Source organism: Lagopus leucura, unplaced genomic scaffold (genome assembly GCF_019238085.1).
Source record: "Lagopus leucura isolate 7727_CA_CO unplaced genomic scaffold, USGS_WTPT01 Super-Scaffold_1, whole genome shotgun sequence".
Lineage (NCBI taxonomy): Eukaryota > Metazoa > Chordata > Aves > Galliformes > Phasianidae > Lagopus > Lagopus leucura.
In genome coordinates this window covers 13,377,731-13,390,804 of record NW_024962250.1, presented here as the reverse complement: position 1 = coordinate 13,390,804, position 13,074 = coordinate 13,377,731, and the positions used below count along the sequence as shown (strand labels likewise).

Sequence of the window (13,074 nt, the reverse complement as noted above, 5' to 3'; positions counted from 1 at the left end):
CAGGGAGACAGCAGTTCCCCTACAGCAGATGGAATCCTGTTTTGAAATGGGTGTTCTCATTCCAGCATAGTACTTGGCTCACTGTACTCTGTTGAGCAGAACCTTGCTTGTGCTTACATTTGAGTATAAATAAAATGAAGAGCAATACATGTTTTAAAAATGTTTTTTCTTTAAATACTATCATAGCCCAGAATTAATATTTGAGATTTCATATTTTGATGACTGCGTATACAACTAACAATGAAGAAATTACTTGTGTCGTCTGAGTAGGTAACATTCTAACACATTCAAAAGTCACAGATGACTCATGCAGAAGGATTTGATATCATTTTAATATTACTGCCAATATGTAGCTATCTTAGGGGCTCAAGATGGCATTAGGATGTTGTAATAGTTTGGTAGTAATCATAAAGTTTAGTTAGTTTTTGGAATAAGATGATAGGCCTTATAGAGACCATAGTTGCTAAATACAAATATTCATTTGTAGGTTCATATTTTATTGTTACTATTTCCAGCTAAGCACAACTACTTCTACTTATTTTATATGGGAGCAGAAAGTAGGAAGTAAAACTAAAATTATTTTTTTCCATTGTTGGCTATTAGGGTATAGAAATGTATGCAGCAAGGTATGGATTATAGTAGACACACTAGCAAGATAAGTGTGCTGTAATATCAGTCCTCTGCTCTTATATTTGTCAACTTTGCATCTTTTTCTTAGCTTAAATTGCTGCAGCAGATGACAGTACATTTAGCACAGCAACAATGTGCAACGCTAAAAGATACCATTTGAATGTGCATACATAGATTAGCCTTATTAAATATTGAGCAGTCAAGTTATCCAAGCATTTCTAAGGGTAGGCAGATACTTTTGAAGTATCGAGGACATTTTTCTACAAGAAGACGGTTGAAAAATCATTGTTAATTATTTTTTTGTCTCATTCAGTCTGCCATTCCTTACCTTCTTTCTCTTATGTAGGAATTCTCCTATTTTCAAACTCTTGCCCTTCTTTTGTATTAAATAACTTGTGAAAATTGCTGATCTTTGTTAGCTTTGCTTCCCAAAGTTCATTTATTCTGTTTGTTCCTTTTTCTTTTTGTTTCCATTACTGTTGTTATTTTCCCTTAGACAACTTCCAGACTGTGATATGATTTGTTGGTTTTTTTTTTTTTCCAGCTTGATTCATTTGTGGCCTCAGGGAGATAAACAAAAATAAGACTGTGAAGAGAGGGTGTTGGAGGAGAAAAAGATTGGATGTTTTGCTGCAAAGATACAAATATTTTACAGATCACATTTCTTACTACCTTTCCTTTTTTTTCATCATTCTCTAGCAATATTGTTTTTGTAACTTATACTTCTAATAGCAGTTAGAAAATACACGCTCTCTTTGCACACTACTATCAAATTACTTGGCTAAAATCCTGGAGAAACCAGACAGTGCAAAGAGCAAAACTTCACAGAGAGGAAATTATGCTCTATTGTTCAAAGTGAAAACAGCCTTCAGGGTCCCAGAAACATTCTAAAATATGATATTTATTTTTCTATTTATGTTTAGTGTAATCTGAAAGAACCAGTATCGTTTTAGTTTTAACAAACAATATCTTAATTCGTATTGCTTGTTTCTTGTCACAGTTGTAATACTTGATGAAAATACTTTGATCATCTGGGTGCTATGTAGAGATAATTAATAGTTGATGATTAATTAATTTGTGCCTTGTTCTTCATTATTTAGTGCCCCCACTGTAAATATTTATGTAAACGGTTCATTTTTATTTGTATGTAGTAATGCAATCCACATAAATATGGTGTGACATGATTTCCACATAGTCTTTATATTGTAATGGTATCCCCAAGGAATACATTGTAATTTCGTTCTACTTCATCTTGATGTTATTATGAGGTTTCAACTAAAATTATTGTTGAAAGATGACAGTTAGATTACATTCAAATGAAAATGGATTAGCACAGTTACAGTGGATCAGCTTTTACTCCAAAGATGTTGAACGTTCACTGAACAGAAAACTTGTTGCAGGTTTGATTTATCAATGTCTAGCCTTTTTTCTTTTCTTAGCAAAAAATTAGCAACAATTTACGTCTCGGTCTATCAGAGAATTTGAAATTATAGAAAAGAAATAACCTAATACTCATATTCTGTTTAATAACAAACATATACATACATCCAAAATTTGCCATTACAGAATTTGCTGCATATTTCTGTCTTTATTCCCAAACTCAGTTTAGAAAGGAAAACTGTTATTGAAAAAAAAATTTAAAAAGTTAAAAAAAAAAAAAAAAAAATTGCTCTACTAAATTGAGATTTTAACAAAATTAGTAATCACTGATTAGCTTAGGTAAAATGTTTAGGTTAGCTTAATTTAATTTTTTTAATACATACTTACAAAGTAATGGATTTTACTCGATGTTTCTTGCTCCAGTAGTTTTAGTGTTACTCCAAGTTTGAAGTGATTTTTAAACTATTAGAATCTGAATAGCTTTGTACAGATGATTAGAAATTTTGTGAAATAAACTTTTAGCTGCATCTTCATAGCACAGATATCGTAAACATTATTGTTCAATGTTGGAATGTGGATCACGTTAAAATTCAGTGGTTTATTCTGCCTCAATGCGGAGATTATATGCCAACTTCTATTTTATGTTCATAGGAACTAAAAGAAAAGCAGGATTCTACTCTTAAACGTGACATTGATGGAATGGGAGTCCCAGAAATAAAATACGGTGATTCAGTCTGTTTTATTCAACATGTAGCCAGTGCCTTATGGTTGACTTACAAAGCACCAGATGCTAAATCAGCACGCTTAGGTCTCCTTAAAAGAAAGGTAACGATTCTGGCTTTTCATTATTTCTTTTAGTTCTTTGTTGAATTAATGTTAGTTGTGTAACAATTTTAGTCTGTCCTGTTTTCTTTTTTATCATCCTGACAGTGTGGCTCTTGTGGGATTAATTTTTTTGTGCTGTTTTATTGTAAACAGCAAATGCTTTCACTGTAAAAATTACGTCACTTAAGAATATTAAGGCCAGGTTGGATGTGGCTCTGGGCAGCCTGGTCCAGTGGTTGGCCCTGCACATAGCAGGAAGGGTTGAAACTAGATTGTCATTGTGATCCTTTTCAATCAAGGAAATTAGGAAAACAAACAAACAAACAAAAAAAAACTAACAACAATAAAAAAATGACAGGACCAAATATAAATTTGCAACTAAGAAATATGCTTAGCTATTTTCTTACCAGAAAAAATGTTGAATCTGGGCTAAGCACACATTTCTTAAGGGATATGAATCATAGAATCATAGAATTGCTCAGGTTGGAAAAGATCTTTAAGATCATTGAGTCCAACCACAACCTACCCAAACTATCCTAAATAACAACTCTCAATGAACAATATTCTGTGAAATTTTAAAATGTAATTGTGATGATGTAACATGGACCTTGAATTAAAGATGTTTTCTGGGAAAGTACTGAAAAAATGTATTGTATATCTGTTACCACTCTAATTTAAGCTAATTTTAAAAAATCTTAAAATTTTCATTTGTTATTCATAAAGTAACTTGGCATGATCGGAGTATTTTAATTTTATCTGAACTGAAATTTATGCATGCTATGATTACATTTTTCATATCTTCAATCTTTATTGATACTGTAGCCACTTGGAAAAATTCAAGCTTTGTACAAAATTATATTTTATTTGTTTATATTTTCCAGCAGTATCATGTGAAGATTTTTCTTTCTAGGATCTATTTCTGTTTCAGCATTGCTTGTTGCTGCAAAATGGTCTTTCTTTATATCTGGAGTTGAATGTCAGTTTCTTATGCTGGGCAAATGATTTTTCTGCTGATAACAAGTGGTATACAGTATCTAGTGATTATTCAGTTTCATGTTTAAAACTGAAATAATACAATAGAGCTTCAATTTTTAACTGTTTTTAATTCTTCTGTCATGTTTGTCATGTCAGGCTTGCTGTCAACAGTCAAGTTATTTTTTAATAACTTTAAAGGTGATCTTACTAGAACGTGAAAAATCAGTTGATAAATCTGCAGTTTGGATTTCCTTTTAAATATCATCATCTTTTTAAACACAGATTTATTTTAAAGTCCTCCAATGTTTCTATTAATCTAAAACAATAAAAAGAATGGTCCAACCAATGAGCTGAAAATTGAACGAAGGTGGCGAGGGGCCTACCTTGGATAAACAAGTAGCTCCTGATAAACTTGGTTCTAAGAGAGAAGGTATGAAAAATGCCTGAGGAGGAATACAGAAACACTGTCTAAGCATGCAAGCTTGGATATAGGAAATGCAAAGCCTATCTACCGTAAGATTTGATAAGGATACATAGGACAACAAATGGCTTCTTTAGATACATCAACAGCAAAGTGCAGATAAAGAAAAACGTGAGCTGAATTGGACCAGGTGCCTAGTGACCAAGGATGTGGAAATGACTTAGGAACTTAGTTCCTTCTTTGCCTTACTCTTTATTGCAAGATAAAGATTGTAAGATTTGCATTCAACACTCCCAGACCTCTGAGACCAGTGAGAAACTACAGAAACAAATTTATCCTCAGTGGAGGAAGATCAGGTTAGCGCTCATTGAAACAAAGTGGAAATACGTAAGACTGTGGAATTGGATGATATGCAACATGAGGACAGAGAGATATTGTTGATGTCATTGCAAAGCATCCCTAGATTATCTTTGGAATGTTGTGGCAATTGGTAACAGTTCCTGATGACTGAAAGAAAACAGATGTTTCTCCTGTCTTCAGGAAAGACAATAAGAAGAATTTCATCATCCTCACTTAAATCCCCGAGAAGTAAATGGAATGAATAAACCTGGAATTCATCTCCAAATGTATTAAGAGCAAGAAGGTGACTAGCAGTACTTAGTATGAATTTATGAAGATAAAATTGTTTGTGACCAACTTGACAGTCTTCAGCCATAGGATGGCTAGGTAGTTAAGATGAAAGCAGTGAATGTTGTTTATCTCAGCGTCACCAACCTGTTTAACAGTCTCCTCTAACATCTTCATGCACAAACTCACAAAGTCAGACTTGGTTGGTAGTCAGGTGGATTGTAGTAAAGTGGCTCAATTGTTGGTTCATGCTACTGTGATCGTTGGCGCTAAGTCCTTCTGAGGACCAGAGCTGTACTTCAAGGATCAATGCAGGCCCAAGTACAATTTAATATCTTCATTAATGAACTTGTTGATGAGACAGCATGTGCTCGCAGATGGGAGAGTGGTTGGTAGACCCAGTGACTATACTGCTATTCAGAAATACCATCCTCAACAGGACAGAAAAATGGTTAGGCTAAGATCTCATGCTGGTTAACAGAGGGAAATGTACCAAAGAAGGGATAGTTCCAGGTATCAGTATGTGCTGGAGGATGACCAGCTGCAAAAATTGATTGTGTCAAAGTTGAACACAGACAGCAAAGATGACCTGCAACCTTCTTAGCTGTATAAGGAAGAAAATCGCAAGCAGATCAAGGAAAACAGTCCTCTACTCAGCACTGATGAAACCACATCTGATGTACTGACTTCATGTTTGGGCTTTCCAGTTCAAGAGAGGCAAACTGGAGGGAACCCATCAAAACGACACTAAGATGATTAAGGAATTGAAGCAGTTCTTCTACAAAGAGAGGCAGGATGAGAGATGGGAAACAGTAGAGAACATGGAGCTACATTTCTAAGGAAGAAGTGATTGTGGATGAAGTTGAAAATATTCCATTTAAACAAATAGAAAATTTTTTATTCTGGGGATGGCTGAACCAAAAAATAGCAAAGTCTGTGCTTTGGAGATAACTTTATGGAATAATGTCTTGAACAACATTCTTTAGCTGATGATCTCCAGATAGTTCATTAGTTGATTCTTTAATGTCAATAGATGTGGGGGGGGGGGGGGGGGGCGGAAAATACAGGAGATGCAGTATTTGCCTCTGATTTCTTTGCTTTGACATACTAGGGAAGTGATAAACTTAATTATCAGATGGCAGGTATTTATCAGAATTTAAGGAGATGTAGTCAAAGGTGTGATGTTATCTCTTTAGGATGAGAACACAGGTGGCCCAGTAGGAATATGATAGTTCAAGAATAAGTGGAAAAAGAACCATCTCGATATAGTTCGCTTCTTGAAATTTTGTTGTTTCTTTCCGTTCCAGTTAGATAAGGAGCAAAAATTTATCCTGTTAAAGCTTAACCAAGGCAACAATATCTGGTTATTTTTCTTAAAACTACTTTCTGTAATGGCAATTGCTTTTCTCAGAAAAAGACTATGCTAAGGAAGTAGTCAAGGCAAATGGAAGTTTAAACAGCATACTCATGCATGTCTGTTTGTAAAATATAAATGTTTGTATGATTTGAAATGTCTGGTCAGGGGAGCATAGACTATTACAGAATTGCTGAGTTGGAAAGGTACTTCTGGAGGTCTTTAATCCATGCTCAAAATATGTTCAGCAAGAGCAGGTTGCTCAGGTCTTTGTTGAGTTAAATTTTTATTATCTCCGAAGATGGAGATTCCACAACCTAAAGTGTTTGAACACCTTACGTTTAAGTGAAACTTACGTGTTTACCTCCTTCAGAATGTATAATATGTGAGTTGCACTCAAAACAATGACTTTAGTAATACGAACTACAACAGACACAAAGAGCACAATAACACTATTTGATAGAGCAAATTCTTAGCTACGAAATATACTGTTTTTCAGCATAGTCACCACCGCTAGCATTTTTACCAGCAATGAACAACAACTGTCATGCCATGCTTGTAAAAGTCTATATCAGTGTAGGTGACCAGACTGTGAACTGTTTACAAGCATGGCACGATCATGTTATTGATAGGTGAATATTGCCATTCTTTAATTGGCCTGAATATATTCAAGTCAGAAATGCTTCTTCTCTGCTGTGACTCTGGAAGTTCAAGCCTTCAGTTTAGTTTCGGGTGTAGTGGTCAGAATTGATGGTTTGTTCAAGTTTCAGGAAATATAGAAGGATCACCTTTGTCCTATGCCAGAAGACAGTGTACAGCACTTCATCTTTTTCTTCAGTGGAGAATTTGCATGTGGCCATTCCATGGTCTGCTGTTTTGATTCCAGCTCATAGTGGCTGCACCACATCTTTATCACCAGTAACGGTGCAATCCAGGAAATTGTCACCTTCAGCCTGATTCTGGTTTAGTAGCTCCTGATAAACTTACATACAGTGTTCTTTGTGTTCCTGTGAGACCATTTATGCTACTCAGCTGGCAAAACCTTTTTCAATACTCCAAAGTTACTATCATTTTTTCCAAGACATGCAAGCTGATATTCAGCTCTGTACACAGTTCTTTGATCAAAATCCACCAATTCGTGTGGATGTGTTGATCAAGTCGTTTTTCATTTTGTGGAGTGACAGCTGCTGGAATGGATCACCCATTGGCTCATTGAACTCACATCCACTATTTGGTCTCCACAAAAGTTCAGCAAGCACTGATTAATATGAATGGGTGCAACTTTTTCAGAATGAAGGAATTAAATTGCACTTCTTTGCTTATATGCACTTCTATATCACATGCTATGTTGTCAGAGTACCTTTCTGCTGCCATCTGTCTCATGGCAACATGGAATATTGGTGGGAAGTTTTGACATATTCTGCCATGTCACTAACATCTGCCTCTGACTTTATGAACCAACATAATAAAATAGAAGGCATTACTTTTGGAGCAGCCATTTGTATATACATTTGCATACATGTCCATTGTGTAATTGTAGTAAGCAAGATCTTGGTTTTCATTTCTCTTTTTGGTAATGATTGAAGAAGGGATCAGTGTAGGAAGTCTAGAATAGCAATAATCTGCAAAACAATGAATTAGGAAGAAATTCTAATCCTTGCATGTGTAGTCAATAGAGTGAAAGCAAAATTGTGTTTACCTGCTATTTTCATTAATCCTTAATAAAAGGAAGAAAAATTGCTGTTTAATATTGCTGTCAGGTCACCATGAGTATTTTAGATACCTATTGTATTTCCACTTATAAAATATCTTTTTTCTATTGGTAGTTATTTAGAAATGTCTTCCAGGTGTTCTACATCACATTTCCACAGTTTCTGGAGTCCAGATAATCTCATTAAAAAAGTGTCACTTTACAGAGCTTGTATTTCATTCTTACAAAAGTAGTATAGAATTTTAATGATTCAAAATGATCAAGGTTTATTTTAGTGAGTTGTCTAAAATTTTGCCAGATTTTTGGGGAATACTGGATATTTAGTTGAAGGGAAAATTGAAAAGATGTCTGCTATTGTTTTAAGTTCAAGTCTGGTTCTGTTAAGAATCCAACATAATGTGTAGAGAATAGTTAGATGAACAGTTAATAGTAAATGTTGTCACTTCTTTAGCTGTGTTGTAATTATGTTTATCGATACAGCTTGATTTCTTTGTTAGTAATCTTCTTGTGCATTAATCTTGTAGTGGATTAAGCTTTAAGTAGTAAAGACACTTTAACAGTGTCTTTCCCTGACACTCAGAATGTAGAAATAATGACATTCTTTCAAATGGAAAATAAGTATATAAACTTAGCAGATTTCAGGAGTATGAAGGTACATAAAAATGTAATCTCTGAATAACTCTTATTTGAAACTGACGAATTTATATTTAATAAATAGATATTCAGGTAAAGTGAGAACCAAGCAGTAGCTACTACTATATGTCTTTAATGTTTTCAGTACGATATGTAAAAAAAATTTATTATGAAAAAGAACTTGAAAGCATCAAGGATTTTTAAAATCATGGTTGTGGTCATTATTGTCGTTCAATAGGTTATATTACACCAGGAAGGTCATATGGATGATGGTCTAACCTTACAAAGATGTCAGCATGAAGAATCACAAGCTGCTCGAATCATTCGCAATACTACAAGCTTATTCAGCCTGTTTATAAGGTAGTTGTTATCATCTTGTATACAATATTTTTTGTTTGTTGTAGGTATTCTGAAATGAGAAGAATGTCTCTAACAAAATTCTTATTTCCTTTTTCCAAATATTTGTATTTAGAAAAATGATTTTTTTTTTAACTTGTCATTTTGATAATTACTGCTATTAAATAGATAAATCTCAGATTAATGAAGATCCTTTAGATGTACCTTAAAGCCAGACATAAACTGGGCCATAATCTAGTTTAAAGAATAGATGTTACAATATCTAAATTATACTAGTAAGGATTCTACAGTAGCTAGAAATTGAGAATATTCTGAAAAGGATTTTTGTACATTTCTTGGTAAACAAAATACTGCATTTAACTGTATTCACATTTGTCAAACCATTTGAAGATGGTTAGTAGATGGTTACTACTAAAAACTACAAGTCCTTGCAAATGAACAGTAAAAGGAAATACGAAATAGATCTCTGAAGAGAATTCATCTTATTTTTTTCAACATCTTGGCAGCAACATTTTATTTGTACCCTTTTAGTTACCCATCCTGTTGAATTTTCTGTCACCTTGGTGGTTACCTGCAAGACTTACAGACCAAAGGGGCAGGCTTCTTTCATGAACCTAATGCTGTGTCACATATTACACACAGTAAGAGCACTTAGGGTAAAAGGCTGAACTTCTTCTGAGAAGAGAAAAATAACAACTTCTTCACTCATTTCTGTCATGTAGATGATTATGTGAGCATTCCTATGTCATTTGTTTAAACCAATACGTTCATACTCAGTGAAATAGATTTAAGGATATTCAAAGGGTGTGGGAGCATATTAGTAGAGAGACAGTAACTATTATTTGATTTTTTTCCTTAGTGGGAACAACAGAACACTATCACCCATTGCCCTGCCTGTTGAGGAGATGGCTCAGACTCTGCAAGACCTGATCAAGTACTTCCAGCCTCCTGGAGAAGACCTGGAACATGAAGATAAGCAAAACAAGCTTCGGTCCCTCAAAAACAGACAAAACCTATTCAAAGATGAGGTAGAGAGAGATAACTTGTTACGTTACATTAATTCTATGTATGCAGTGTCACAAATGTTCAGAGAAATCTAAACATGTATGGTTTATAATGGTTATAACGTTATGGTTAAAACTAATGGTTACATAGTTTATGCGTATATAGTAAGACTGTAACACCATATAACTTGCTGTTCTGTAATTTTCACGTAAACACTTTGTATAAGCCACAAACTCTGTCTAATAAAATTTGATCTTAATACTTATAGGCATCCTTAATCAGCATTAACAGAAATACTGTGTTTAAGAATATTTTTTTTTCCTGCATATGTACGCATGCTGGATGCCTGAAATGAATAATAAAACTTAGATGAGTCATAGATGTTATTTCTGATGTCTTGTCCGCCAGGGCATGAAACAAGAAATTTTTATGTCTAGAAGATGGGAGAAGAATACTTTTAGAGGATGCGTGTTACGTAATTGTAGAATTGCTACTTTCTGAAAAGAAAGTTGTTTCTTTTCAAATTTGGAGACACACTGCAAGTTTTCAGTACCATTTCAGTCGAAAATCAAACTAAAGTTAAAAATTTGTTCTAGTGTTTTAACTTATTTTACAGATTTTTTATTGACTAGCAAAATTTCCACCCTTATTAATCAAATAAAATTCCTTTGTGTATAGACTTTTTTTTTTTTTCTATATAAGGACGATACTATGTATAAAATAAATATTCTCAAAAATTGTAAAAACCTTAATTGTCAGCTTTGTTTTTTCCTTACCCCTTATACTCTCAGCAGAGAAAGGGGTGGTATAAAATCCTTCTCCAACATAGGTAATTTCGACTTAGGAAAATATGCGTTCTGATCTTGTAAGCACAGTTTTCTTGTTTGTTTGTTTGTTTGTTTGTTTTTTAAACAAGGATTGTGCTTTTACATATACAGTTAAAAAAAAAAAAAATTGTCAAAAGGACAACCTACTCTTCTTTCACATGTAGATGACTTTCCTCTCTCTTATGTGTGTGTAGGGAATGCTGGCACTAGTTTTGAATTGCATTGATCGTTTAAATGACTACAACAGTGCAGCTCATTTCGCAGAAATTGCAAGAGAAGAAAACAGTACAGCATGGAAAGAAATTTTAAATCTCCTTTATGAACTGCTTGGTAAGTTCTTCAATTAAAAAAAGTAAATATGTAAAATAAATAAATAAATAAATAAATATGTGTATGTATGTATGTACAGGATATAGGATATGTATTCTACTCACTGCTTCACTGCCAAAGAATATTTTGTATGCTTTTCATTCTGTCACATAAGTTGTAGAATTTCTTCCATGTACTTAGTGACTCAAATTGCAGAAAATAGAGGTTGTTGAGCAGTGTTACGATGGAAAAATTAAATTCCAGCTAGAAAAATAAATTGATGCAACATGCCAAATTCGTGTTTTTTTCGTTATTATTACTTGTGGTATGTGAGCTGACATGAATTATTATTTCAAATATTTAGAAAAACTAAAAAATGTTTTCTGTTTATGAAGATGAAGAGAAACTTAAAAGTAATATTCAGAATTCATAGTTTTATAGAATCCATTTTTTCACTTGAGGCTTAGTATTAATAAAAATAATTACATCAAATAAAAAATAAAATACCATTTTCAATTTCAATGCCAAGCTTTCTAGAACGAGCTGCTCTGGTGTTACAATAGGACCAAAACTCTATGGCAGAGAAATACATGTATCTGTTAACTTCCTCATATAGGAGAATCTTGTCTTCTGGTAGAATTTTAGATGCATTTCAATTTATTGAAAAAACAGTCTGAAGTAAAATAAACAAGAGTTAAAACAAGAATAAAACAAAGTAGGAATCAAGCTTTGGAATGTGAGATTCACAAGAAACATGAGTAGCTCAGTAAGTAAGCTGTTTCTGTTGAAGTCTTTTAATTGCTTAAGAAAGTAATGAAATATTATTGTCTGAATTTTAGTGCAATTTTAAGAGTTCAAAGAAAAGTATTTTGTAAAAACAAAAAACAAAACAAAACACCTTTGTTCTTTGTAGTACTTTTCTGATGTTGTCTTGATTTTCTTCTGCAGAAATTCTGCAGAATATTAATTCTTCAAAACAAAAATCTTTGGTTATCTACAAAATGCTATTTGTTTTATTTCTTTGTTTTATTTCTATGATCAGTAATAACTTCTAGAAGAAAAAATTCTCAATTGCTTAGAATACTCAACTAGTAATGAAGTTTCAAATAGCACTGTGTTCTATGCTTCTGAAGACTGAAAGCTGTCAATTCTATATCAAATTCTATATCAATTCTAATATGTTGATAGTTGCATGAAATAAGGGTGTTAAATAATTTCTATTACTAACCAATGGTAGGAGTGTAATTCTGCTTTCCTCAGTAGAGCTTCTGTGAACTGAAAAAAAAAAAAAAAAAGCTTCATGCTTGTTAGATGTTATGCTTGTTGTTGATACTCAAATGAAAATCTTAATTATTTGTTAATATCGCACTTAGATTATTATCACCTTTAAGGTATGTTAGATTGTTTGTTAAGTTATTATGGAAGTGTAGAGATACATATGATCAACATTGGTGATTTTGAAAAAGAAATCTACTGTTTCAAAATTATGTCTTGTGTGGATTTTTTTAGCTGCTCTCATTCGTGGCAACAGAAACAATTGTACTCAGTTTTCCAGTAACCTTGATTGGCTAATAAGCAAATTGGACAGATTAGAATCTTCCTCAGGTAAGAGTTATCAGTGTGAATTAACTATCAATACAACTTTCACAGGTGCCATGCTTGAGTAGTCATCAGAGTAATTTTGCTTGAAAATAGCATGCATTAGAGAAAAAAGAAAAAAAAGTGCACAAATCTCCGTATCTCCACTGTTTGTTTGTTTTTTAAATGAGCAAAGTGTTATATTTAAACAGTTTTGTGTTTCATTCATTTGGTATGTGCAGTATCACATCCAATCAGACTGTGTAGTATCAGACTACTGTCTCATTACTATCAGATAAGAACAGAGTTGCTTGTAGATACAAATGCAAATAACATAAACAGAAATTTCTTTTTGTATGAGATGTTAAAAAAAAATCAAATGATGCCATTTTCCCTGGTAAAAACTTTATCTCTCTTATTGAAAGGAAGAATTTATACTTGC

General features: G+C 33.2%; 1 protein-coding gene across 4 annotated transcripts in view; it reads left to right on the top strand.

Moving 5' to 3' along the window:
- RYR3 (ryanodine receptor 3) overlaps positions 1–13,074 on the top strand; it is a 189,206-nt gene that overhangs the window by 52,106 nt on the left and 124,026 nt on the right. For 2 of the 4 annotated variants that reach the window (XM_042883222.1, XM_042883045.1), the window contains exons 11-15: positions 2,662–2,835; positions 8,795–8,916; positions 9,773–9,941; positions 10,940–11,075; positions 12,564–12,659. In XM_042883222.1, the coding sequence (XP_042739156.1) occupies positions 2,662–2,835; positions 8,795–8,916; positions 9,773–9,941; positions 10,940–11,075; positions 12,564–12,659 (697 nt within the window). Of the gene's footprint in view, positions 1–2,661; positions 2,836–8,794; positions 8,920–9,772; positions 9,942–10,939; positions 11,076–12,563; positions 12,660–13,074 lie in introns of all 4 variants that reach the window. The other 2 variants (XM_042883138.1, XM_042882959.1) reach the window with 1 other exon arrangement.